The 24,377-nt window shown below is 44.1% G+C and overlaps 1 protein-coding gene across 1 annotated transcript; it reads right to left on the bottom strand.

The window, feature by feature from the left end:
• Positions 1–2,716: 2,716 nt before the first annotated feature.
• On the bottom strand, positions 2,717–10,314 carry LOC135376471 (electron transfer flavoprotein regulatory factor 1-like). Its single transcript, XM_064608986.1, has 3 exons — positions 10,036–10,314; positions 9,922–9,976; positions 2,717–3,126 (listed from the first exon to the last, which is right to left on the bottom strand). The coding sequence occupies exons 2-3, from the start codon at positions 9,961–9,963 to the stop codon at positions 2,917–2,919; spliced, it is 252 nt and encodes an 83-aa protein (XP_064465056.1). The 5' UTR covers positions 9,964–9,976; positions 10,036–10,314; the 3' UTR covers positions 2,717–2,916.
• Between the last annotated feature and the right edge of the window lie 14,063 nt (positions 10,315–24,377).

Here is a 24,377-nt window from a genome sequence, read left to right as displayed (position 1 = left end):
TGGTATGCTATCATCACATGCATGAGCACTAGTCAAATGCACTGGAAAGGCAAAATCAGAAACTTCTTTTAGCACATTAAAGAATCAAAGATGGGGCGGAGATGATACAAGTATGACGTGATGTCCGTGCTTCAACAGTGCCTGTGATAGCAGATTGCATAATTCAAAATATTTAGTGAATGTGCTCGTCATTGGAGTGATTGTACCTCACTAAATCTGTGATGAGCACTAGCTTGCTCCTAATGTCATCTGCAGCATCTATCTGGAGCTTCGATAGAAGGGGGAGAGTGCAGGCTAGCTGGTACATGATGACATGAAGGAAAACCAGAGAGACAGACAAAAAAAGGATGAACACGAACACCATGTTTGAGAATGTGTTGGTGTTCGTCCCTTTTTTGTCTCTGTGTCTCTGTTTTTTCTTCCTGTATCTAGAGCTTAATTTGTTCAAGTCGGCTAGGGCCAGACCGTAATACTCAACCAGTAATCAATGTATGTGATCTTTGTAATGGGTAAATCACTAAACATTAACTTCAGGTACATTGTAATTTAGATATCCAAGCAAACTGTTGATGGTTTTCTCTGCCATGTGTGCAGTATGTCACCCCCAATGTTCCCGACCTATGTGGATGCTCAATATAAGAAACTTTCACCCAGTGAGCAGTTTTTTGCAGTTTCTTCCACTAGAACATTCTGTGGGGATGTCGCTCGTGTGAATACACAGTCAATGTTCCCCCAAGACAGAGCATGGCTAATAAGCAAGCAGGGTGAAACGAACAGGTTTCTCTCTAACGTAGACCATACCAGCTCAAATCCATGGCTTGCCTTTCCTTTTTCTCTGTCACTGTCGCATGATGGCAGCAATACTATCCATTGGTCTTGGGAACCCAACCCTGTAGATGGACTGATTCTGTGCTACACTGCCATTGATTAAACCACTACATCCATGCGGCATGTGGAATTTTATCGGAATTTGTTCAGACTCATTGGCTCCCCCCCACCCCAAATTCCCGTTCTGAAGCTACTCAAAAGGGTGCATCATAAGGTAAGTGAGGCACTTTGTAGTAACCCTAAACTATTCTTTTGTACCATTGTTTTGCGTCATATAGCATCATGATAGCAAGAATCAGGTTTGGGAACTTCCCACAGTAAAATGAAATCATTCCGTGCTCAGCTGCATTGTGTATGTACAGGCTGTCCCAAAGAACGTGTCATTGAATTATAATTTAAAAAAACGACACCACCTAGAATCATGCTGCAAACGGCATTTGTTCTATGTTTTTTCCACCTCCTGATGTGAATGTCATGTAATATAAGTTTATCACGTAAATTTTTGCAAACTGCATTTGCCAAGTAAAGGTCGCGTTACCCCACCAGTGTGATGAGAGTGCTGAATTCATTCAAATTCGACAGAGATATTGAGGAGCTATCCTGTCGGAAAAATCATGCTTTTCAGAGCACCCAGCGCATAGCACTCGACGATTTTAGAGCGCAATCGTTGCCAGTCCGACGAAAGGAGGTTGCAAACCACCCAGCCAACAGAAGGATAGTTGACCAATTGAAATGAAATAAAAATGGTACCAATATGTGGCAAATGTTCCTGGCAGAAAAAATCAATTGACTGCATGTCTCTCTGTTGCTTACGTTATTTACTATGAAGTTTTGTTATGGTTGGTGGACCACCCTGTACATTCAATTACAGGCTACAGGCATGACGTGGTCAGTTTGCATTTGTTGGTTTGTCTGGCAGTAAAATTGTTTGTGCAACTCTCGACTTGTGCACTTTCGTTTGAACTGGTCTCACATGAATGTTCTGTAGAATTTGTGAGATTGATATTGGTAGTGGTGTAATTGCTTGCCATAGTTGGCCTTGCGAGATGGGCAATGCCACAACAGAGATTGAGAAAGATTGCTTGCACCATAAAACAGTGAAGCCTACTATAAGACTCACATCCACAACGTTACTGTGATTGCTAGCAGGCATCAAATAATATGCTGTAGTGTGCTGCTCTACAAAAAAAATTTCCTTACCAGGAATGTGGACTGGTGAGAACAAGCTTATGCCCTTTATAACAGTGCAGGATTTGGAGACATTGGTACACATTAAATGCCCTGCAACTGCTGTCTGATGCATGCAACATATTGTGCTTAGATCCTTGCTAGAAGACGGGTCAGAACATTGACCTAGAGCCCAAAGAACCCTAAACAAAGCTGATCAGAAAGGCAACTTGAGCCTGGTGGTACATGACAGCATGTCACATGCACTACATAGGAGTACCTGTTGATCAATTTCAACGTGCACCTGGACCCTGACAAGTTGGTTCCTGGGTAGGTTTACCTAATCACAGTAGAACCAAGACCACATGTAATGAGACATCAAACAGTGTAGCACCGTGCTTGTCTTATCCTACAGTTGTCGCATAGAATGAAGGAGGTCCTTCCCACTGGATTGGCAATATGTAAGGGAATTTACTTGTGTTACCAGACATCTAACAGAGGCACTGTGAAAGGCATCGGTTCCCATGTTTTCAAAGCACCAGAAGAATGCTCCTTCAGCAAGTTCAAACACCAAAATTACAGGAGTTGTGAGGCCACCAGAAACCTGTACTTGCTCCCAAAACAATATTCTTCCAATATGTACTATAATCGCCGTTTCTACGTATATTTTTGCACAAGATAGAAGTATGATGCCCCTGCAATCTGTCACTCAATGCAGATGTTTTATGTCGTGAAAAATTTATTCACACCTTTAGGGGGTGGGGGGCACCATTTTTGAGTTTGGGATACACAAAAAATGTGTTCATTGTAGTTCCCATGGCATTGGTGCCTATCAACTTGGCACAGATTTACACATATGCCATGTACCAAACATTAATTTCATATTTATCCTAATTCACTGTCAAAGTCAACAGCCCTGACTCATGAGTCAGTGTAGTAGCGCTTTTTGAGTGTGCGGTACTTCTTCAGCATGTAGAGGGCCTCCAGCTCCTTGATGATATACTGCCCCCTTGCAAGGAGAACACTCAGCTGCTGGGGATCTTGCACGTCCCGGTTCTTCATAAAGGCAGCTTTCAATCGTGTCCGGAAGTAGTCATACCCCTTGGGATAGTCCCTGCCCAGGTGCAGCAGCTGCTCATGCACAAAAATTTTCACAGCAATTGTAATCACATTCACCACCATACGATTACAATACAAAGCATTGCCACAGTGCCAATTCTCACCAACTCCAATATATATTGCAACGCACAATTCGTTCAAGGAGGGTTAAACTGGCTAAGACAACCTTGAAACCAGCTGCACTCCTGCTATAAGAATGTCCTTTTCCTTTAGGATTTTCTGAATTACTCCTTAACTGAAGATTTGTGGACATTCGTTGGCAGAATTTACACAATTCCCTTAAAAGGAACACTAACTGCATTTATATAGACCGATATGTCCACCGAAAGCTATCCCCCAGATTGAATATGCATCTGCGATGCTGCCGTTGCACAATACTTGCATGAAGAGACTGAAAAGATACAAAATCGTGCCAATTTCTCACGGTAACTCATCTGAAACAATGCTTCGAGTAGCCTCTTTTCACAACCCGAGGGACCATTTCCAGGCTCACCCTTTTCTATAAGCTATTCCATTCTCCCAGCACCTCCTCGTCCACCCCATTCCATATCTACACGCATTGACCACCAACAAAAGGCTCCACACTTGTGCTGTAAAACTACCACGGTTGCTAACTCCTCTGTTCTGCAAGACTGAAATACCTCCCCCAAAAGAACTGAATCTCCACTGAATCTGCTCAAGATTTTCAGAAATGCCTCAACTAACATGTTTTCATAACGCAATGTCTCACTCTTTCTTTCTTTTTTGCTGTTTTGTATGCATGCTGTTACATCTACCCCACCATCCCATGTAACACTGTACTTTGGGTTTTGGGATCATATGAAACAATCAATGATCAAACAAAATGAAATGAAAAGCCTCTGTCGTCAAATCGTCAAAGGTGAATTATGACAGATTACTTGACAATCAACTGAGGCTCCCGGGATCGCAGAACTAGACATGTTTGACTGAAGTGCTGGGGAAGCTGTTAAGTTGCGTCAACTACCTCATTCTAGAGATTTGTTCCCGCTTTGTGTTTACCTCTCTTTCATGTAGATATTTGTCAGCTTACGTGCAGAGAAGGTGTTCACTTTCGTCCGGGTGACTTTTACTGCCTTCACATAAACACGGCTGTTGAATTCTAAGAAGGCTCCCAGTATGAAAGAGCACGAACTGTGCACTGACTGGTGCCTGTGTTTGTGTCCCCAAACACTGAAGAAGTCTTAATGCATTCAAACAACACCTGCTCTTATTGCTCTTTGCTTCACCTTTGAATCACACCTGATGGTTACATAACTGGGAGTGGTATTGTGCCCGCATTTTCAATGGCTGGTATGTTTTTTTGTTGTTTTTTTCATGCCCCCCCCCCCCCACACACACACCATTTGTTACTAGTTTTAATTTGTACTCTGGCACGGAGCAGGAAAGACACGTTTACTTGCTTCTACATTTGTTGTTGTGTCTATCCAACTATGATGTGACAAATAGGAAGCTAAGCGACCCTCCTGAGTTACCACTCTTGACAGACAAATTTATGATGACGTGAAGACCCAAGACAGGGAGGAAATAACAGACAACAATTTCTCAGACACAGCACAAAATTTTAATGGCACCCAAGGCTTAAATACACAAAAATCTCCAGAGAGGAGGAATGGGCAGAAAGAATGGGTTGCTGACGCAATTGCCACGTGTAGCTATGTCCCAAGATTCCTTAGTAACCTACACCATAAGCCCTTTTCTTTACACAATACTTCAGTTTGAGAAAAGATAGGTTCGCATCCGTTGCATTCACGCAAGTGCGCGACAAGTTCGCTGGAAATGTGGTTCTTCCCCGTATTTAGGTTATGCTCGAGGAGTAGGGTTGCCACCTTTCGTACTGAAAAATACCGGCTGAGGGAGAGGAGGTGTAATAGAGGGAAAGGGGAAAGACACGAGGGAAAGTGGGTGAGGGGTAGACGAGCACACACAGAGAAAAAGAGCGAGCGTGCTCTTTCTCACACACAGGAACATGTTTCCTCGTATTATCTTGAGCGAGCGAGCGTGCTCGCTCAAGATAATACGAGGAAACATGTTCCTGTGTGTGGCTGGATCATTTATGTCAGAAATTGCTATAAACAGGCATTAACGCTACACTGGATCTTATTGGAGCAACCGGATTGGACTGGCACTTACTTTGAAAAACGTATCGACGCAGACAAACCTTTCTTCGCAGGCGGAGATGTCGTGATGGTTGCATACGGCATAAGTTCTAGCTGGCTCGACACAACCACCAACAGCTTCGCACAACCACTGATCTTGTCCCCTCCGAACACAAGACTTAATGAATAACAATGATAATAATAATGAATGACTAAGAAAACGACCTGTGACTGCGGAGTTGGGTCTGTGCTCCACATTTATTCAAGCTGTAGTGGAATGTTGAAGGGGAAACCCTGCGATAGCCCTTATGAAAGGTATTGAGCCACAAATAGCGGCAAAAGGCTGCCGGTATCACCTTCCTATCGGCAACCGGCAGAATGAGCAAATGACTGGCCTGGTGGCAACCCTATTGAGGAGCCTAAGATTGATACATCTTTTTGTCTGCCCTACATAGCACAGTCCACAGCTAAAGGGGATATAATATACCACTTCGTTGGAACAAGGTACAAGGGCTCTTTGTGGGCAACATCACAACATTTCGAGGGGGAAGAGAAAGGGCATCAGTCTAGACAATTTAAAAGCATTAGTGAAAATGACCCTTATGCCAAAGTTGTTTGCTACAGCCACGATATTGTGCGAGACAGAATGGAAATATGGAATAGACACAGTATGGTTGAAAGACGCCACTGTTGGTGGTCGGTTACTAGGGGGTTGCGTCATCTTGCATAACTGAAGCATGGCACGTTTGGCCAGAATGACGGTTGAGAGAATGACGATGAGAATGTGACGGTTATATCCAGCCTGTATCAACCTGGAACACTGATGTTGTAGGCTGAATGCCACATGATGCACAGAGCTTTTCGAAACGGCAGAGTTGAGGAGATCTGAAACAATGCCGAATTTGACAATCTTGGAGCGTGAGCTGTGTTGGGGCAAAAGGGGTTTTGCGTTATCTTTTCCGTAAAACCAACAGAGGCCTTTTTCACAAACAATGCTAAGGTCCAAAAACTTTAGCTTATGGGCTGTGGGATGCTCAACAGAAAATTCCAGCTCTGGGGCAAATGATCGGATACTGTTACACAAAAATTGTGGTGTCAAGGAAGGAACGTTGGTCAAAACATTGATATCATCAATATACCGCCGTACGCATAATAATAGGCCTTTTGGTGTGCTTGCTACCAATCCCTAAATGGTACGGTCCAGGGCGTTGAGGTAAATTTCAGTCAATATGGGAGCAGCGGACGAGCCGATACACACACCTTCAGCCTGAATAAAGGGTTTCCCTTCCCACATCACAACCGTAGATTGCAGGTATAATTGAAGAATCGACAGAAAGTTCGCGGCGGGCATGCCAACCGTGTTTTGGAAAGCAGTGATATGTTGGTCAATCAATTCAGAGGTGCATTTGAGTAACAGAGGTATATTCATAGAATAATAAAGGTCCTTGATGTCGAGGGAAAACATCGTGACATTTGAACCGTGAAATCGGGCTAAGTACCCAAGCAACTCATCAGAGTTTCTTAATGCGATCGATCCGGGAGGCGGAAGTGATCGGAGGGATTTCTGCAAAAGTCAGAAACCATTCTTTGCCACGAACCACGTTGACTAATTACAACACGCATATCTAGCTTATGGTCTTTCAGAAAAAACTTTTCCGCTAGAGATGCAGTCTTACAATGATTGACGGCATTCTTAAGTGGACGTTGATTATCTGACAGAATCTGGACAATACCTGACTTGGACAATTTCAGTGATCCTGTAAAAGTTTAAAGAGGGAATCCAGAGCAGCTTCTACCTTGGACTGGAAAGATGACATGGGGGGAACACCAAATTTACCGGTACCAAATTTGTACCGGTAAATTTGGTGTTCTCCGCATGTCATCTTTCCAGTTCCATTTTCAAAACAGCTTTTGAATAATGGGTCCGGAAACCAAGGAGGCTATGAAGGGGAACCTTACCGCTTCACATGTAGAGAACTGCTCTGCGTCATGTGTGCTTGTGCCTTTTTGCGTTTCTCGTGACCTGTCCTCGATTTCTGTTTTTAATGTCCCACAACATTTGTACTAGAAATGAAGAGTCTCGCAACTCTGAACTACATAGGTGGTACTTTGAGAGCAGCAAAACAATGTTGACTGTAATAAAGCTTTACTGTTTGAAAATTGAATGTCGCTTCATTTAGCCAAAAACACAGTTGTTAATGGGCAAGTCTTCTAAAGTGCATTTGTACCCCTCATTCCACTCCTTCAAATCCCGATTCCCCCAAAACGGAAATCCTGGGAAAAGCCACTGGGTCACATCATGTGTGACGTCATAGGATGTGGTCACGTGGTTGTGACGTCATGTGATACCGTCACGTATTATGTCGCACCTCCCCACAGATTTCCAACACCCCCCCTAGAAGAAAATCCTGGGAAAATCACTGGTGCAGTGCTTCAGTTACGCAAGGTGATGCAAGCCCCTAGTAACCAACCACCAACAGAGGCATCTTTCAACCATACTGTGTCTATTCCATATTTCCATTCTGTCTTGCACAATATCCTGGCTGTAGCAAAGAACTTTGGCATAAGGGTCATTTTCACTAATGCTTTTAAATTGTCTAGATTGACGCCTTTCTCTTCCCCTTCGAAATGTTGTGATGTTGCCCACAAAAAGCCCTTTGTACCTTGTTCCAATGAAATGGTATATTATATCCCCTTTAGCTGTGGACTGTGCTATGTAGGGCAGACAAAAAGATGTATCAATCTTAGGCTCCTCGAGCATAACCTAAATACAGGGAAGAACCACATTTCCAGCGAACATGTCACGTACTTGCGTGAATGCAACGGATGCAAACCTATCTTTTCTCAAACTGAAGTATTGTGTAAAGAAAAGGGCTTATGGTGTAGGTTACTTAGGGAATCTTGGGAGATAGCTACATGTGGCAATTGCATTAGCAACCCATCCTTTCTGCCCATTCCGCCTCTCCGGAGATTTTTGTGTATTTAAGCCTTGGGTGCCATTAAAATTTTGTGCTGTGTCTGAGAAATTGTTGTCTGTTATTTATTTATATTGTCTGTAATCGGAACAGTCATGATGTCATACAGGATTTTCCACGCTCATCATGTCCACAAATAACCCTGTTCCTCTTATAGTTCTTGTGGACGGTTGCGAAGGGAACGGCATAGCTCCCTATGCAGCGGAACACCCTACTTTCAAAAGTTCTCCTGTAGAATGCGGGGAGAGGCTTGCCCTCCATACCGATACCGTACATAATAACGAGACAAAAATACATGGACTACATATCGTTTCTACCTTACTGGACCGTCCACTGTCCGAAAAGCGAGTTTCCATATTAACGAGACAAAAATGCATTGAAAATGTTTGGTCCTCATAAAAATGGTCCATAATTTGAGTTGTCCATATGAACGAGGTACAACTGTATGTACTTATTATGATTTCGGGTAATAATTGTGCCTTAGCAGTGGAAGCTTACACATGTGGGTGTGTCAAGGTCAAACATTAAATATACTGAATGTACTTCTTAGTCATAGCTTCCTGATATTTTTTTGCCTAATTTATTTCTAATTACCATAGAAGAGCAATATGATTTCTTCACATGAGAGGTGTGAGAGGGCGTTTTCAATGGTGGGCACTGCATATTCCTCGGCTCAAAGCAGTGCCGAGCATGCCAACGATTAAATGTGAGAAGTTGCTGAAAGCATTAGTCTCTTCTCACAAGACACCATGCCCAATAACAAAACATGGAACCGTGATTTTATGGTGCAAGCACTGTCTCTGCTTTTCACAGTCACATCCACAGTGTACAACATGCAATTAATATAGGCACCTATCTTTGGCTACGTTTTCTTATTGACGTAACTCACAGGATGGGTGATGACCTACCGTCACCTGAACTGACTGATTACCCTAGGTAAATTTTCAGTAACATTCATAGCACATGGCAAATGCTTCAATACCAGTAAAGCTTACAAACATTTGTATTTGTCAATTCAGAAGACGAGAAGCTGCAATGATGTTGCTCCAGCTTTGTCTTGTAGTAGCGTGACACGTCAAGTTGAGTTTGTTATGACGCTTGCGCTTCTCAGTCATGACTTGTTTCTGGAACTGGCCGCATTTACTTTTAGTCCCCCCTTAACGAGAATAAACGGTCCTAGCCTCCTGTCTACCAGTTATCGCAGGTCTGTTTTATTTTGTGTCATATGAAAATGATAAAATTTCTATTGAATTGTGCTTGGGCTCTTAAAAGATGCCTAAAATTACAGTAGTAGCATACCACATGAATTGCTGCATGCAACCACGAATGGCTTGCCAAGAAATTAAATGTTTATCATTACAGCGTTTTTGTAAAGCTAACTTGTTGTTAATTAAATCAGCTTGTATGTAAAGCTTATTTGTTGTTCCTGCATTCTATTCATTGTGATAAACAAATGATTTCGGTAATACATCAAAGTCGCTTCGTACATACGGAGTTTGCACGGCCGACCTGAAATACTGGATCAGTAACATAAAAATTCTGCGTCTGCTACTGTGCCTTATAGTAACCCAGAGTATCTCGGTGATGCCACCCAGAAACAACGAAAGAAGGCCAACGTATACACACGTGTATATATTTACTTGAAACCATGGGCTGTTGTTATGTGCTGTGACGGCACTCTCGTCGAAGTGCGTGCATTTTAATGAGGTTCTTACGTTCTTGTAAAGCTGGATCACTTGACTCCTCAAGGACGTCATCACGATACCGGCACTGTAAACCGGAAAATATGTTACGTCGATGACACAGGTCGCATGTCAGACGTCACTTACGATGAGGTCGCTTCATCTACCGCACTGTAAAATTCTGTGCCGTTCACACGACGGAAACGAATGCCAGTTTGGGTTTTGTTAAAGCTGATCAAAGCGCGACAAGCTCCTTTGTCCTAATCAGCGTAATCAGCCATCGACAACGTGCGAGTAGGCACGCTCACCAAAACAGGCGGCGCAGCTGGCACACAAGCGGCTGAGAGGCGGCGTCCGGTGAACGCCAAAAGCTAAGCGGGAGCTAAAGGCTGGATGGCTGGCTGGATCAGGCTCGAACAGCTCCCCATAGAGCCCACAGTTTGAGATAATTCACACGACACTGGGCACACGACCAATGAGAGTGCAACGTTGTAGAAATTATGCAATCCCAGTCGGCCAATCAGGAGCCTTAACTTTGGCTGACCTTTCGACCGGTTCTGGCTACCATCGACTTCTACCGGATTTCACGCCTACCGCAGTTACCCGATATTCAAAATATCTGAAGCTTCTTTTGGCTAAAAGAAATATTTATTTGACACAAAGCACTGATTCAAAGACCTGATACATGGATGCACTGTGAATACAAAGTCCACTGCGTTGCTGACGCACTGTAACTAAGTTCGAACTTGAAGCAAAACGAACACAGCTCTCGAAATCCGACGGGGCCCGCCCCAGTAAACCACCGATGTCCCATGGACGTCCTGAAAAGATCCCGAAGTCCTGATCCGGGAAAAATGTCCAAATGATGTAAATAAGACGTCATTCGAAACGTCCTAGCGTTGTCTAGCCAGGATGCATTTTAATGATATCGCTGGGACTTCGAAATGGCGTCCCGACCGGATGTTGATTTAGAAGTAGAATACAAACATGCTTTCGATGCTCATTATATTTTTGTATCCTTATGATAACGTTCAACAGCGTTCAGCAAGAAACTGAAACAGTGACACTAATTTTTATCCGTGTTACCGAAGTGGCAACACACAAAAATTACTCATCTGAATTTACAAAGAAACTCCCGACATGGTCCGAGCTTAGCAGATGTACCACAGTATCTAGCTTCTGTTTCCTTTTACTTTAGTGCTAATAAAGGTAGTTGGGAAGGCCGAGAAGACCTCGATATCTCTTGCAATATCTCCATATAGAACGGAACACACACAACTACATCTCCAGATGTGCTTCCCTGCCGGAACGAGAAGACATAACATCATTGAATTGTCGCCACAATTCCAACGAGATCCAAAGACAAATCAGACAGTCAATTCGTTCATTATGTAGCCGTCAGGTACAAGTTCCTCACTGACAGAATCAGGGTTTTTGAAGAGAAGCTATACCTTCGCGACATCATGTTCCACTATGTTGTGTGGCGAAGACCGTACCCACGGAATAAAGAAGCAATTCAATGAATTGGCTTAATGGATATAAATGCTAAACGCTGATTTCCACTTGATTTAATGTAATCCAACATGTTTTGTACACACTGCACCAGTTCAAAGAATGCGAAACCAATTGAAGGAATTGGCCTAGAGTATCAATAAAACAACAACTTTATTTCTAAGGTTAATAATGAGGAGTTTCGTCGCTAGTGTGGATACCCGAGCCCACTGGCATAAAATGCGATGAAATGTGCCCCTTCACCGTAAGGATCGAAGTACTGACGTGTCTAAAAAGACCAAAAAAGCTCTCATCACACAGTGTTGATGGGCTGGATTTCACCAGGGGCCAAGCCATTTTCATAGAGATAGAAAGGGTGAAATTCCAACTGACTAAGGATCTGAGAGAGCGCGGTTCGGGAAGGTTGGTAGCATGGACAAATAAGAAGAATGTGCCCAGGTCCCCTACGGCACCGTAGTGACATCATCGGTCAGAATAGATCAGATATGCATAGAGATTCCAACTGAGCACTGCACATGCCACTTGAGGTGGCGGTTGATACCGCGGCGTCTTTTAGCCATCCAGTGATGGTTTAACCCCATCAGAGTGACATCGCGGTGTTTCGCGATGGGTTCCCGTGTCTAATATCTTGGCCTGCAGCGGCGATATCGGGATGCTGTTTCTTGTGACGAATTTCCCTTCCATCCCCCTACGCGTGCACCTTGCTGCTTGTGAGAAATCCTGGCGGTTCTCCAGATATTTGAAAATTCTAGGCAACCGTCGGTGCTTCTGACACCTTTAAAGTCTTGTAAATCCCGCCCGGACTGTTGGATCGAGACCAAAATTCAGGTCCGAACGGGCCTGGATTAGCTGTGTGATCGCGCAAATTACACAGGAACTGATCTGTAGTGGTTTCGAACTCGTAGGCGGAGACGCGTTAGTAAAATTCGTTTTTCCGAACTTCAGTGCCCTTGTTGGAAAGAAGTTCGCCTCGGACAGGGTTCATACTTGGAGAACGCACTGTTCAGACGCGGAGCACGTGATAAAATTCACCGCGTCTCTCTAAATTTAGCAGTTCCAGAGTTAGAGGATTCCGCGTTCACACTCCTCCCAATACATGGGACCAGCGGCTTCCCCCCCCCCCCCCCCCCCAAAAAAAGCCTTCCCGTTCCTGCCACATGGTCATGTTTGCCTTCGTTATGAAGGTCTCAATGTGCTCTTTCCAACAGCGTTTGTCCCGCAGGCGCGCGATGTTCCGTTCTCCCGATATCGGCTTAAAAGGTCAGCTATGCCGATATCCCAAATAGTCGAAACGGTTGTGATATTCTGAAAGCCCACATCCAGCTCTCCCCAAAATACACCTTCGTTCTCTCAGTTCGGTACAGTACCATGTCAAAAAAATAGGTAATTCATTCCGAAACACACATGGGCGCAGCCATTTTTATGACGTAGATGCGCCCGAACGGGCATTGTGACGTGTACGCGCCTTCGTACTTGTCAGTGGATTTCAGCAGGCTCCAACAGCTCCCCATAGAGCCCATAGTTTGAGATAATTCACACAACACTGGGCACACGACCAATGAAATTGCGACGTGGTGGATATTATGCACAACCAGTCGGCCAATCAGGAGCCTCCATGTCTGGCTGGCTTTTCGGTCGGTCCTGGCTAGCATCGACTTCTACTGGATTTCAGACCTGCCGCCGTTACTCGGTATTCAAAATAACTAAAGCGATTTTGGGGTAAAATAAAGATTTATTTGATACAAAGCACTAATTCAAAGATCTGATACATGGGTGCACTGTGCGTACAAAGCCCACTGCGTTGCTGACACAATGGGTCAAAGTTCGAACATGAAGCAGAACGAACACACCGTTCAACTCCCAATACCGAGGCAGTCTCATGAGTGCGTACCATTTCATGATGAGCACCTTCTTTCGCTGCCTGCGGTGCATCCATTATAGCGAAGCGAAAAGCGCTTGTGTGGCACGTAATCCTGTCTTTGTTGGCAGTCCTCGAAGACCAACGGCGCTCGAACTTGTTCTTCACGCTCCAACTCATGAAGCATTCCGGTACCGCAGTCGACAAATTGTTCGTGGGATAACAATTGTGCCCAGAAACAGCACAACACGCGTCGACTCACAAGGACGAACCAATAAACCCGGGAACATATTTCTGCAAACTGTTCTGTCGATTGACACCACCGAACACAGGAGGACGACATGCCGGGCATGCTATTTCGAAACTATGCTGAAACGGCCGAGACGCTGTACGCACATGCGCGCTACAAAATGCGATTTCAAAACGTTCTCGGCCAATCGGAGCGCGCGCACAGTCTAGGCCAATGGGCTTGCAACATGGTGTATGGGCGCAGTGGTACATACTCTACAGCCGCGTCCGCGGGTACCTGAGGAGGACTGTTTCAGCTACGGCTCCTCGCGGCTTCACGTATCTGTGCTTGAAGATGGCGGACAGCCGGGTTCCACCGTTCCGCGATAAGTAAACAGTGCAGCAGCTGCGAACTCATTCGCGAACCAACCTCTGTGCGATGTTGTGACTGGAATTCGTCGTTTGTGTTTTGTGAGCACGTACAATTTGTATCAAGTCGCGTCTGCATTAGCCCCTTTACAGCACTTGCCCATTGTAGAGGCTGACGTTTCGACAGCCATGTCAGCAAGAAAATGCCGACAGCGTTTTATTACTGCAGGAAAATTGTGCTATGTATTTGAGAAACCGCATACTGCTATGGGACAAGTTTTACGTACGATTTATCAATGTGCAACAGCGTCGACGATGGTATGTAACGACGAAAGACGTAAAACGAAATACAAATCACATTTTAAACTTTTTGTGGGATTCTGTGCATTTTCCAGAAGCTTTCTTTGAATCACGCACTCCCATGTCACGCTGTGTTGTGTGGTACGCTACAAACTACTGCATTTTATGTCTAACATCTGAATATTGTTTGTAATGAACACCGTCGCACAAAAACATGCACACGAAAGCTCCAGTAGCCATGTGGTTGCACACTATGCAGACGCAAAAGAAGTACCAGAGCACATATTGCCACTTAGAAATGTGGTGTCTGAAGAGTTAGGGCATAGCATAGATCCTAGAAATCAGGTGCACCTTATCCTTCTGTAGAGTGCTCTTTCAATTCACAACTCAGCCCATGGGGTGTAAAAGTATTAAAGGCAATTATGTGACTTGTCGTCGTGGGTGACATCACTGGCCAGCCTCGGGATTAATTCCGTGCTCAGGAATTATTGTACAAAGCACTTTGTATGTAGGACGTGATAAGCAATATGTAATTTGCAACCTTGTCTGCAGCATTCTCGATTGCCTCTTACCTTTACAGTTCGAGACACGTTACCTAACCATTTGCAAAGGGCACTCTTACAGGGGCCGTGTAACTTGAGTTTTTAGTATAAAATTTATAAAAATATAAGTATACAATATGTAATATGAAATTTATATAAAATCAAAAATAACATTTATAAAAAGAATTTATAAAAAATAAATAAAAAGGCTTCATGGAAGCAATCCGTTAGCATACCCATTGCACATGAAGCACAATTATATATGCTTGGACATCATCTAATTAATCTTCTGAACCATATGTGTGGCTGCATACGAAATTTTTTATGCGCATCCTCTACCTTCCTGTTCCTACATGTGCACACGAATAACAGTGCATATATGTGAAGTGGCAAAAAGCAACGCTAGACTCTACCATCATTGTGCCCCTTTAACTTTTCCACATTTATGTCTGGTGAACAGGGAATATCTCACTAGAAAAGAAGACATTTGTGCATTGTTTGGCAAGCAAATAAATATATTTATTTACATTTTCCATAAATCAACAATGTTGTGACCTGGTGCAAATATTAATGTCAACAAGTAAAGTACTTACAAATTATTCCTATGTGCTCAAATGCAGATATGACAATTCTGTTTTTGTACCTCAGCACAGTATAGTTTCAAAATTAACAAACTGCACAGCATCAGCAATCTTAAAGTATCTGAAGAGGGGAATCACATAAAGCTCCAATAATAGACTGTGCAAACAAAGCTAAAAAAAAACAAAGTACTTCAAGAAAAATCTGAATAATCGGTTGCCGTTGTGATATGTACTACTATGCACAGTTCATGAATGGAACATGTTACCTCATTGCATTGCCTCCATGTGAGCACTAGAACAGGCAGCTTTTTAGGTCGCTCTTTCCGTGTTTTTCTATTGTCTTTTTTGTTTTCTGTTTTTGCATTAGCAAGCATGGCCATAGTGAATCACAAGCAACCAAGGACAGGATGAGACATCTACAATGCGACTGCTAGCTCTAAACTGATATATTTATTAGCAGATCTGGAATATACACACATATGCTGCTAAGAAAATGACAATTTAACCAATAGGATAACAGACAAGAAAAAGGGTTATATATCTTCCCCTCTCCTCATTCTATTTCACAGGCAGCCCTAGTATCATTCTGAGTGTGTCCGTGCGTTCCCTTTGAGATAACGTATCTCTGACAGAAGCAAATACAACAGCGGACAGCTTACGGATGCAACTATCTTGGATTTCTCTAACAACTTGTTATTTAACCGCTGCCTTGAGCTGTGTGTTCTGGAAATTTAGGCAGCATCCAGAGTCCCTGCAATGTGTTGCCATGTTTCTCGAGGGCCTGTGTTTCACTATGGCTCTCAGATACAAACTACCCCATTTCAACACAGTAGAAAACACAGATTTGTAAATAGCATCTGTTGATTGCACTGTACATACCCCCACATAAAGGATCATAGTGGATACTACATCTTGTGCGATAATGTCAGGAACACAAAAAATATAGATTTTAAACCACTCTTACGTCGTAGTAGTAGTATTTGTGTGAAGCTGCGCAATTCCTGTCCTGCAAATAATTTAAACCATATGTTTCATCTGCCAGCGTGATGATCTCCTGAAACGCAATTCACACTTAGCGGGAACTACCGGTTCTGAAACCTATCCCTGACATGTGTAGCCATCAGGGAGGAAACCCAAGGGCTGCGGTGGAAAAGACAAACACACACGGGCTATGTTCTCTCTGTGTATCAGCTGCTCTGGCTAGGTTTCTATTCACGCTTAATGGCCGTAGCAGTAATGCATGAAGACCACTGCTAAGTTGTGTTGAGAAACACCACTTTATGTTTGCCATGTCTAAATGAAACGTACCTGACCTGATCCAAATTAACCGTTCTGAGTCTGGAACACACAAAGAGAAAAACGCAACACATGCCACAACATTAACAGATAGCAAATGAGCTGTAGCGAGCTCCACCTTGGGACAAAGTCAACAAGTAATTCACCAAAAGTCAATGAGCGCCTGAAATGTAACATCTCCAGTGGCGTAGCCCGACATCAAAGGTAGGGGGTCTCGATACGAAAACTCCCCCCCGCCCCCGCTGATCCTGTGTCGACAACACACACATACTTGTGCACACTTCAAACTGAGGATTAAAAAAGGGAACGAAAATAGTTGATTTAGACGTTCACAGTACGATTACATGTATAGGCTGTCATGACCAATGAAGTGGTGTCACGAGATTGGAAGTATTTTGAAAAGCTCATACTTTGAAAACCATTCAAGAATGCTTCTTAGATAGACGCCATGAACTGCAAGAACTTTCGCGATAGTCACACTGGTCCCCCTCCCCCCCATATATTATGTTCTCGGATTTGCACGATTTGTGTGGGTCGGTCCGTGGTAGGTAGGGGGGGCTCGACCCCCCCTAGCCCCCTCGTGGTTACGCCACTGAACATCTCTGACTGGTAGCAGGACGGTCCACGTTCAATTCTTGGTGCTAGCACTGACTGGCTTTTTCATGAATTATTTGTTGGAAGTTTCGATGTGCTTGAGAACCATTCGTCAACCATTGTATCCTCATGAGGTGATGAGGGTTTGTCATCCCAAAGAGACTCCCTTTCTGGCATGTGTCCTTATGGATGCTCATCACTGCAGAAAAAAAAAAAAGAAAGAAAGGAAAAGCATTTAATGACAAGAAATGGATAGTCGCATTTACTGCATAATGATTGTGCACAACAGAAAGAATACTTTTGCACAGAAGGCTGTACTTGATGTCTAACATCAAGTTACAAAATTCCAGAATATATGACATGTTGTAAGGTAGAGGTCGAGTTGAGTTGAGGGGGCAGTTGTACCCCCTTTTTATTTTATTATATATGATTATATAATTATCTTTATGTCTGTACCACCCCTCGCTCTCTACATTACAACATGTTTTATATATTCTGGGATTTTGTAACTTCATGTTAGACATTAATAAGAGCAGCCTTGTGCACGAAAGTCTCGTCTCATTAAAATTTAGATGCTCTCAACAGTCTTCTTTCAGTTGTGAATCTCTATCGCAGCATACCTGCACATTGCTGTTCTACGTACTGTGACTTTGCAGTAAGAGTATGGACTTTGGGTAAAAAGACTACATAGCACTGCTCAGGTATTTTTGCCTATCGAACAGTATGTATGTATGCAGTATGCACACAGTATTTGCGCACCGGACCCACTAAAAATGTAGTGAATGTGGCATTGCCCACGGTAATGCACCAAGTTGAACACAATTATTGTAGAATCCAGGTATTTTAGCTTACATGTCAAGCCAGTACCACACCAGTATCCAGTGTGAAGTTGTGACAAATAAATAGTTTCCATTTTTCTTAGCTCCCAGAAAACAGACAGTGAATTAATAAGAGTAGAGAATGTTAACATGAATTTTATTTATTTATTTATTTATGTAAATACCTCAAAGAGCCCTTAGGGCGATACATGAGGGGGATACGTACAATATATGCAACATTAGTACATGAAACAGCACATACACTGCACAAAATAGTTAAGGTAATAACAAAATTCACATACATACAAGAGATGAAATAATGCTTTCTCACTAAATGTGTAGATATGATGCCAAGTTTCTACGGAAAGTTTGATGGTTAGGCGAGGTGACTAAGGATTGAGGAAGGTCATTCCAATCGGCAATCGTGTGTGGAAAAAAATAATACAAAAAGTGGGAAGTGTGACAAGTGATTGGTTCAACCTTACATGGGTGGTCTAATCGGCCTGAGATGTAAGGTGCGGCTGTGATGAAAGATGGTCGTATAGATGGGCTGGAATAAAATTTGTGAAAAAGGGAAAGACGGAAGAAACTTCTGCGAGTTACGAGAGGCGGAAGGTCCAGAGAAGACTTAAGTGATGAGATGCTAGAAGGATAGGAATAGTCTGAAAGGATGAAACGAGTGGCGCGGTTTTGAACGGACTCAAGAAGGCAGATGAGGTTAGCATGGTGCGGATCCCAGACGCTTGACGCATATTCAAGCCTGGGCCTAACTAATGTTAGGTAGGCCAAGCGTCTGACATTGGAGGGTGCGCAACGAAGGTTACGGCGTATGTAGCCGAGTTTCTGATTGGCATCACGCACAACACTACGGATGTGATCCGACCAGGAGAGAGTTGAGGAGAGATGGAGTCCCAAGTATTTATACGAAGACGACTGTGGTATAGGAGAATGGCCAACGTGGTACTGGTAAGGGAGCGGTGACCTGGAGCGAGAGAACTGAACATAGGAACATTTAGAAGAATTGAGAGAAAGAAGCCATGTGGAGCACCATGAGAAAATTGAACTTAGGTCTTGCTGAAGGCATAATTGGTCAGAAGAGGATGTTACGAAGCGATAGACAACACAGTCGTCGGCAAAAAGCCTGACACAGGATGAGAGTCTACCTGGCAGGTCGTTAATATAGATGAGGAATAATAGTGGGCCAAGGACGGAACCCTGTGGGACACCGGAGGAAACAGGAAGGAAAGGAGAAAGACAATCATTTACAAGGGTTGCCTGTGAACGATCACTGAGATAACTCTGAAACCAGCGTAGTACAGTAGGGTGGATATTAAGCGATGAGAGTTTTCGTATTAGCATAATATGAGAAACGGAATCAAATGCTTTCTTAAAATCAAGAAAGACTGCATCCGTTTGAATACCACGATCCATGTGAGAATCAACATCAAAGACAAAAGAAGATAGCTGTGTTTCACAGGAGTAACCCTTGCGAAATCCATGTTGGTGTTCATGAAAAAAATTATTAGATTCGAGATGAGAAGAGACAGCTGAATAGATTATGTGCTCTAGGATTTTACAGCATATGCTTGTTAAAGATATGGGGCGATAATTCAAAGGAGACGTCTTATCGCCATGTTTATGAACAGGAATGACCTTCCCCAGACGCCAGTCGTGAGGCACATACCCGTGATCGAGTGACTGAGTGAAAATGTCACGCAGGTACAAGGATGACGCCTCTTTTGTATTTTTAAGGATCTTGGAGTTAATGCAATCCAACCCACATGAAGACGAGAGTTTTAGGTTGTCAATGATATTTATGATTCCTGCTCGAGATATTGTGAGCTTACTCATGGGTGTTAGGATGCCTATGGGGGCCATATAGTCAGGTATGACACAATCAGTATCATTAGTGAATACGCTAGCAAAAGCTTCATTGAACTTGGCAGCACACTCTATGCCAGTAACTTTAGAACCGTTTGAATCCAGAACGTGTAGCTGCTCGGGTTGTGATGGGTTAATAGCCTTCCAAAATTTACTTGGGTTAGAAGAAAGCAAGTTGGGGAGGTGGGTGGTGTAAAAGGCACGTTTGGCCTTGCGTAGGGCACTTAAATACTGTCGGGAGCACTCTTGATACCTTAAATGAGCGGATTCAGTGCCAGTACGCCTTGCCAATCGATACAAGCGCTTTTTCTTATTGTTCAGTTTATTTAGGCAATTAGAGTACCATGGTGCTCTTGCGGGTGCCCGGATAACCGCTGATGGAACGTAAGTCTCAACCAGATGGTTGAGTGTACTGCGGAAGAGCCGCCAATTCTCCTCTACTGAACGCGTGTCGAACAGACTACGAAAAGTTGCATAGTATGAAAAAAGTTCATTATTGATGGATGAAAAATCAGCCCGCTCGTATAACTTTATAGTCTTACGTACTCTCTGCCTGGCAGGGCGGGGTAAGCGTAGTGGCACGTGAATTGCTTTATGGTCACTAAGACTCAAAGGCAATGAAACAGAACCGAGGATGGAAGGGTCAGTGACTAGTATTAAGTCAAGAATGGATTGAGATGAGGACGAGACTCGAGTAGGTTCACAAACCAACTGCGATAGGCCAAAACTCATGCATACATCAACAAAGCGTGACTCCTCAGGGGACGTACCACATGGTACTGTCCAGTCAATACCGGGGTAATTGAAATCACCAAATATGCAAACCTTGGCACTGGAGAAGCGGGACTTTAGCAGTGATAACGCTTCGGCGAACAAAGGTACAAAATCAGCGTAATCGGGAGGCCTGTAAAACACACCTATTAACAGTGACACATAGTCAAACGGCATGCTGACCCAGCACATTTCTAAGGGTGACGACACTTTCACTTCCATACACTGAAGGTCACACTTTACTCCAATCAACACACCACCCCCACGACGTTGATTACGGTCACACCGAAAAATGTTAAAGGACGGATACAATGAAGATATTTCACTGTTACAAATATCTGGGGATAACCAAGTTTCGGTGAGAGCGATAAGATCACAAGAAGAGTCGTAAACAAGACTACATACATCATCATGTTTATTTGCAATGCTCCGAACATTGGCGGAGATGATTGATATTGTCCGTGGCAGTTCGCAGATATGAGTGTCATATGTAGCGGCAGCGGCTAGCTATGGTTGGACTTCGTGGACATTGTCATTAGCATGGTCAAACATATAGCATTTATCTCTAATGTGCAATTTATCAAAGCGGAGCCTGAAAGGAACGCCCAGTGAACGTCCGTATTCAATTAGTTTACTTCTGGCACGTCGTGTAGCGGCGGAATAATCCTGAGAAACGGACATATTTGTTCCACGGAGAGCACTGCTTTTAAAAAGAACGTTATCTTTGACTTTCGTAGAGAGAAACCTGATGATAATGGGGCGATTTTTACCTGGCACGTATTTCCCGAGACGGTGAGCACGCTCGATATCACTCGGTGCAACTTCTACGTTAAGACACGTAGAAAAGGAAGATATAGCAACCTGCTCAGACTCCGCCCATGTTTCAGTCGGGGAATCGTTTAACCCAAAGAACAAGAGATTGTTGCGACGTGAGCGATCTTCAAGGTCAGTAAGGCGTGAAGAAACTGCATTAACTGACCCCGATAGCGTAGCAACTGAGGACTTAATGGTGGTCATGTCGACTGACAATTCACGCAGGTTAACTAGTTAGTTTTCAATGGCAGTGACTTTGTCCGTAACGGACTGAAGGCATCGTTCAGCGACCTTCTGGCTATCCTGCATCTTACGCAATTCTCGAAGAAGAGTATCTTGACCCTGCTGCAAAGATGCCAAAGCTGCGGAGACGTCATCCAGAGACCTAGTTATAGGTGGGCCGGGATTTAATTCTATATCGCCGGACAAAGCGAGCAGGTCACGGGCCCATGAATACAAGATACAGTGAAGACAAACATAACGTCTAGGGAAGCCCGGGCACGGCACTGCGAACAGATATATATCGTTGCTGCGGGCAGATAATGCACAACTGAGGTAACTAACCTGAAGAAGAACCAAAGGTGAGTGCATCGTTTCGCGCGCAGTGCCGTGCCCCGACTGGAACCAGGCGCTCCGTCCCTCTTTAAGAAACCACGATCCAGACAGAGACCACTGTTGGCAGACGACAGATGTGACAGTAGATTGACGTGCCGAGAATATTGTCCAATCGGTAGACAGGTGGGCGATAACAGGAACAGCGGGTAGAGTAACAACCGATGTACCGCACGTGTAAGGAGTTAACGCTGTGGCAGCTAGCAGTACCTGAAGAAGAACCAAAGGTGAGTGCATCGTTTCGCGCGCAGTGCCGTGCCCCCTGGGGGCTATTCTTCTGGGCTATATTCATTCTGGGCTATTCTTCAGTTGAAGATTCACAGATAGTAAAGGCACCTTCCTCAATGGACGTTGATGACACTGAAAATTCTAAAATGTTATCAGAGGCGACATCAGCTTCTGTGTGTCAAAGGATTGTATGTCCAACAGTAATCCAGCTAACAGCAACAAAAATGTGCAAAAGACAAATTAACTGAACTAATGTAACGTACCTTCTATATCAGACAGTAAAGCTTGTAACACCCCATCCACAGGAACCAGTGTCCAGACAGCAAAAGTGCTTGAACTGGGAGATAGCAGCTAATCGAAATGGCGATCTTTGTTTTCCACCCTGGAAGCACAGGTTGTAACTTTGAGGGCAGATTTAAAAGTGGTGTCAAAACGTCTGCATGCGAGTGCACATGAAAAGTTGAACATAGATGAATACTCAAATTATAACATCACATTGTCATACCTGTTGGTGGAGGTGGACTGCAACTAACGTGTCAGCAATTTCTTCATGACCAGATGCAAGCCAGATCATGCTTCATTTCCGCCTTCAGCGTGCACCTGTGATGATTCAGAAGTTAGATTATCAATAGTACTATTGTGTTGTTAATCGTGGTTATATCAGAGTAAGCGCAGTAGGACAGCTGCACAATCGATTCATTAAGCTTGCTATTTTTTATATCTGAACCTCGACTTACCATTTTTTGCTCTCGTTTTTTGCCTTGATCCTCCGTGGCACGTTCAAAATGTTATGCGTCGGGCACCTCAGATTTTCATCAGACGATTTCGTGCCGAGATTCCAAATTGCCTCTGGAGTCGCGCGTAACCTATGATAACATTCGTGGACGAAATCCTTGCAGTGGAAATTAGCAGGCACCACTGTCAGCCAAGAGCTTCGCACTGCTTGGTCTTTTGGCAGCTTATAATAGGTAACACTTGAATGCACCGATGAATTGTTCTAACAGCGTAGTACTCTCGCATCTTCGACAACTTCGCCGTGGCATATTTACGAATCATATCGCTCCAGCCCATAAAAGGCAAGGTCAGAACAAGGAAGTGCACTTTCCAAACGACGCTGTGCCAAAAACAAACATTCACATGCTTTGTTTCCGGCTTAGCAACAACACAACAGCTGTTCGCTTATGTACGATGCACAGAGGAGGAAACGAAAGAAGCCAAGCAGCCAAGCCAAGAGTCCATGCCAAGCCAAAGACAGATAAACCGAGAGCAGTGACGTCGGTGCGCCCGTGCCACATCGTGGCCCGTGCGCAGGGTTTGCCGACGGTCTGACGGCCGGGCGTGGGAACTAAAAAAACTGTTTTCTAAAAAAACTACGAACAGTTGGAGCAAGATATTTCGCACACATATTCAGTGTTCGGTAATGAACACACAGCGCGAGTATCGCTCAGTTCTGCGGCACTTCAAAATCGGCATATCTGACCTTTAAGAGCATGACGAGCTGCGAGGCTGGCTAGAGCCACCCTGAAACGCTTCCCACTTTTCGGTGTCGTAAGTCGATTACCCGATGTCCGATTTAGTCGAAATTTTGTGTGCGCGTGCTCTGTCCAGTGGTTAAGACGTCATTCTCGAAATTCCTGACACCGACCACCGTTCACCGATTTTTGTCCCTGTCTTCAGGCTTGAAGCCCACGGCGGATCCGACTTCCTTTTAATGGGCACACGCACTCGACATGGGAAACGCGTAGAAACTTGCCGCATCTTTCTATCCCTGTCGGTTCTCGAGTTAGAACACCGTGGCAACGGCGGTTCTCTGATACATGGGCCTGGGGCATTTTTTTCGATATCGGGTTCTTGCTGGCGTAGGAAGGTGATTGAGATGTGTTTTTGAAGAGGAAAACGTCCTCTTTCCGATAGCGTTGGTCCCGTCTTCGCGCGACTTTCCGTTCCCTTGCTACATTCCGAGGAGCGCCTGGGCGCTGGGGCATGGCCTGGCGGGCAGGTGGCTTTCCTGCCGTTTCTGCGCTGCGGGCAGCGTCCATTTCGCTTGCAAGCTTCGTTGCGTTCGCACGCCTTTTTGTGGCTCCCG

The sequence above is a fragment of the Ornithodoros turicata genome, unplaced genomic scaffold (genome assembly GCF_037126465.1).
Source record: "Ornithodoros turicata isolate Travis unplaced genomic scaffold, ASM3712646v1 ctg00001113.1, whole genome shotgun sequence".
In the NCBI taxonomy this organism is placed as follows: Eukaryota; Metazoa; Arthropoda; class Arachnida; order Ixodida; family Argasidae; genus Ornithodoros; species Ornithodoros turicata.
This window is presented reverse-complemented; position numbering and strand designations above follow the sequence as displayed.

Coding starts and splice junctions, on each gene's coding strand:
- LOC135376471 (XM_064608986.1), bottom strand. CDS start 9,963: ATGACGTCCTTGAGGAGTCAAGTGATCCAGCTTTACAAGAAC. Junction 3,127..9,921: donor TGATCCAGCTTTACAAGAAC/GTAAGAACCTCA, acceptor GTGCATGAGCAG/CTGCTGCACCTGGGCAGGGA.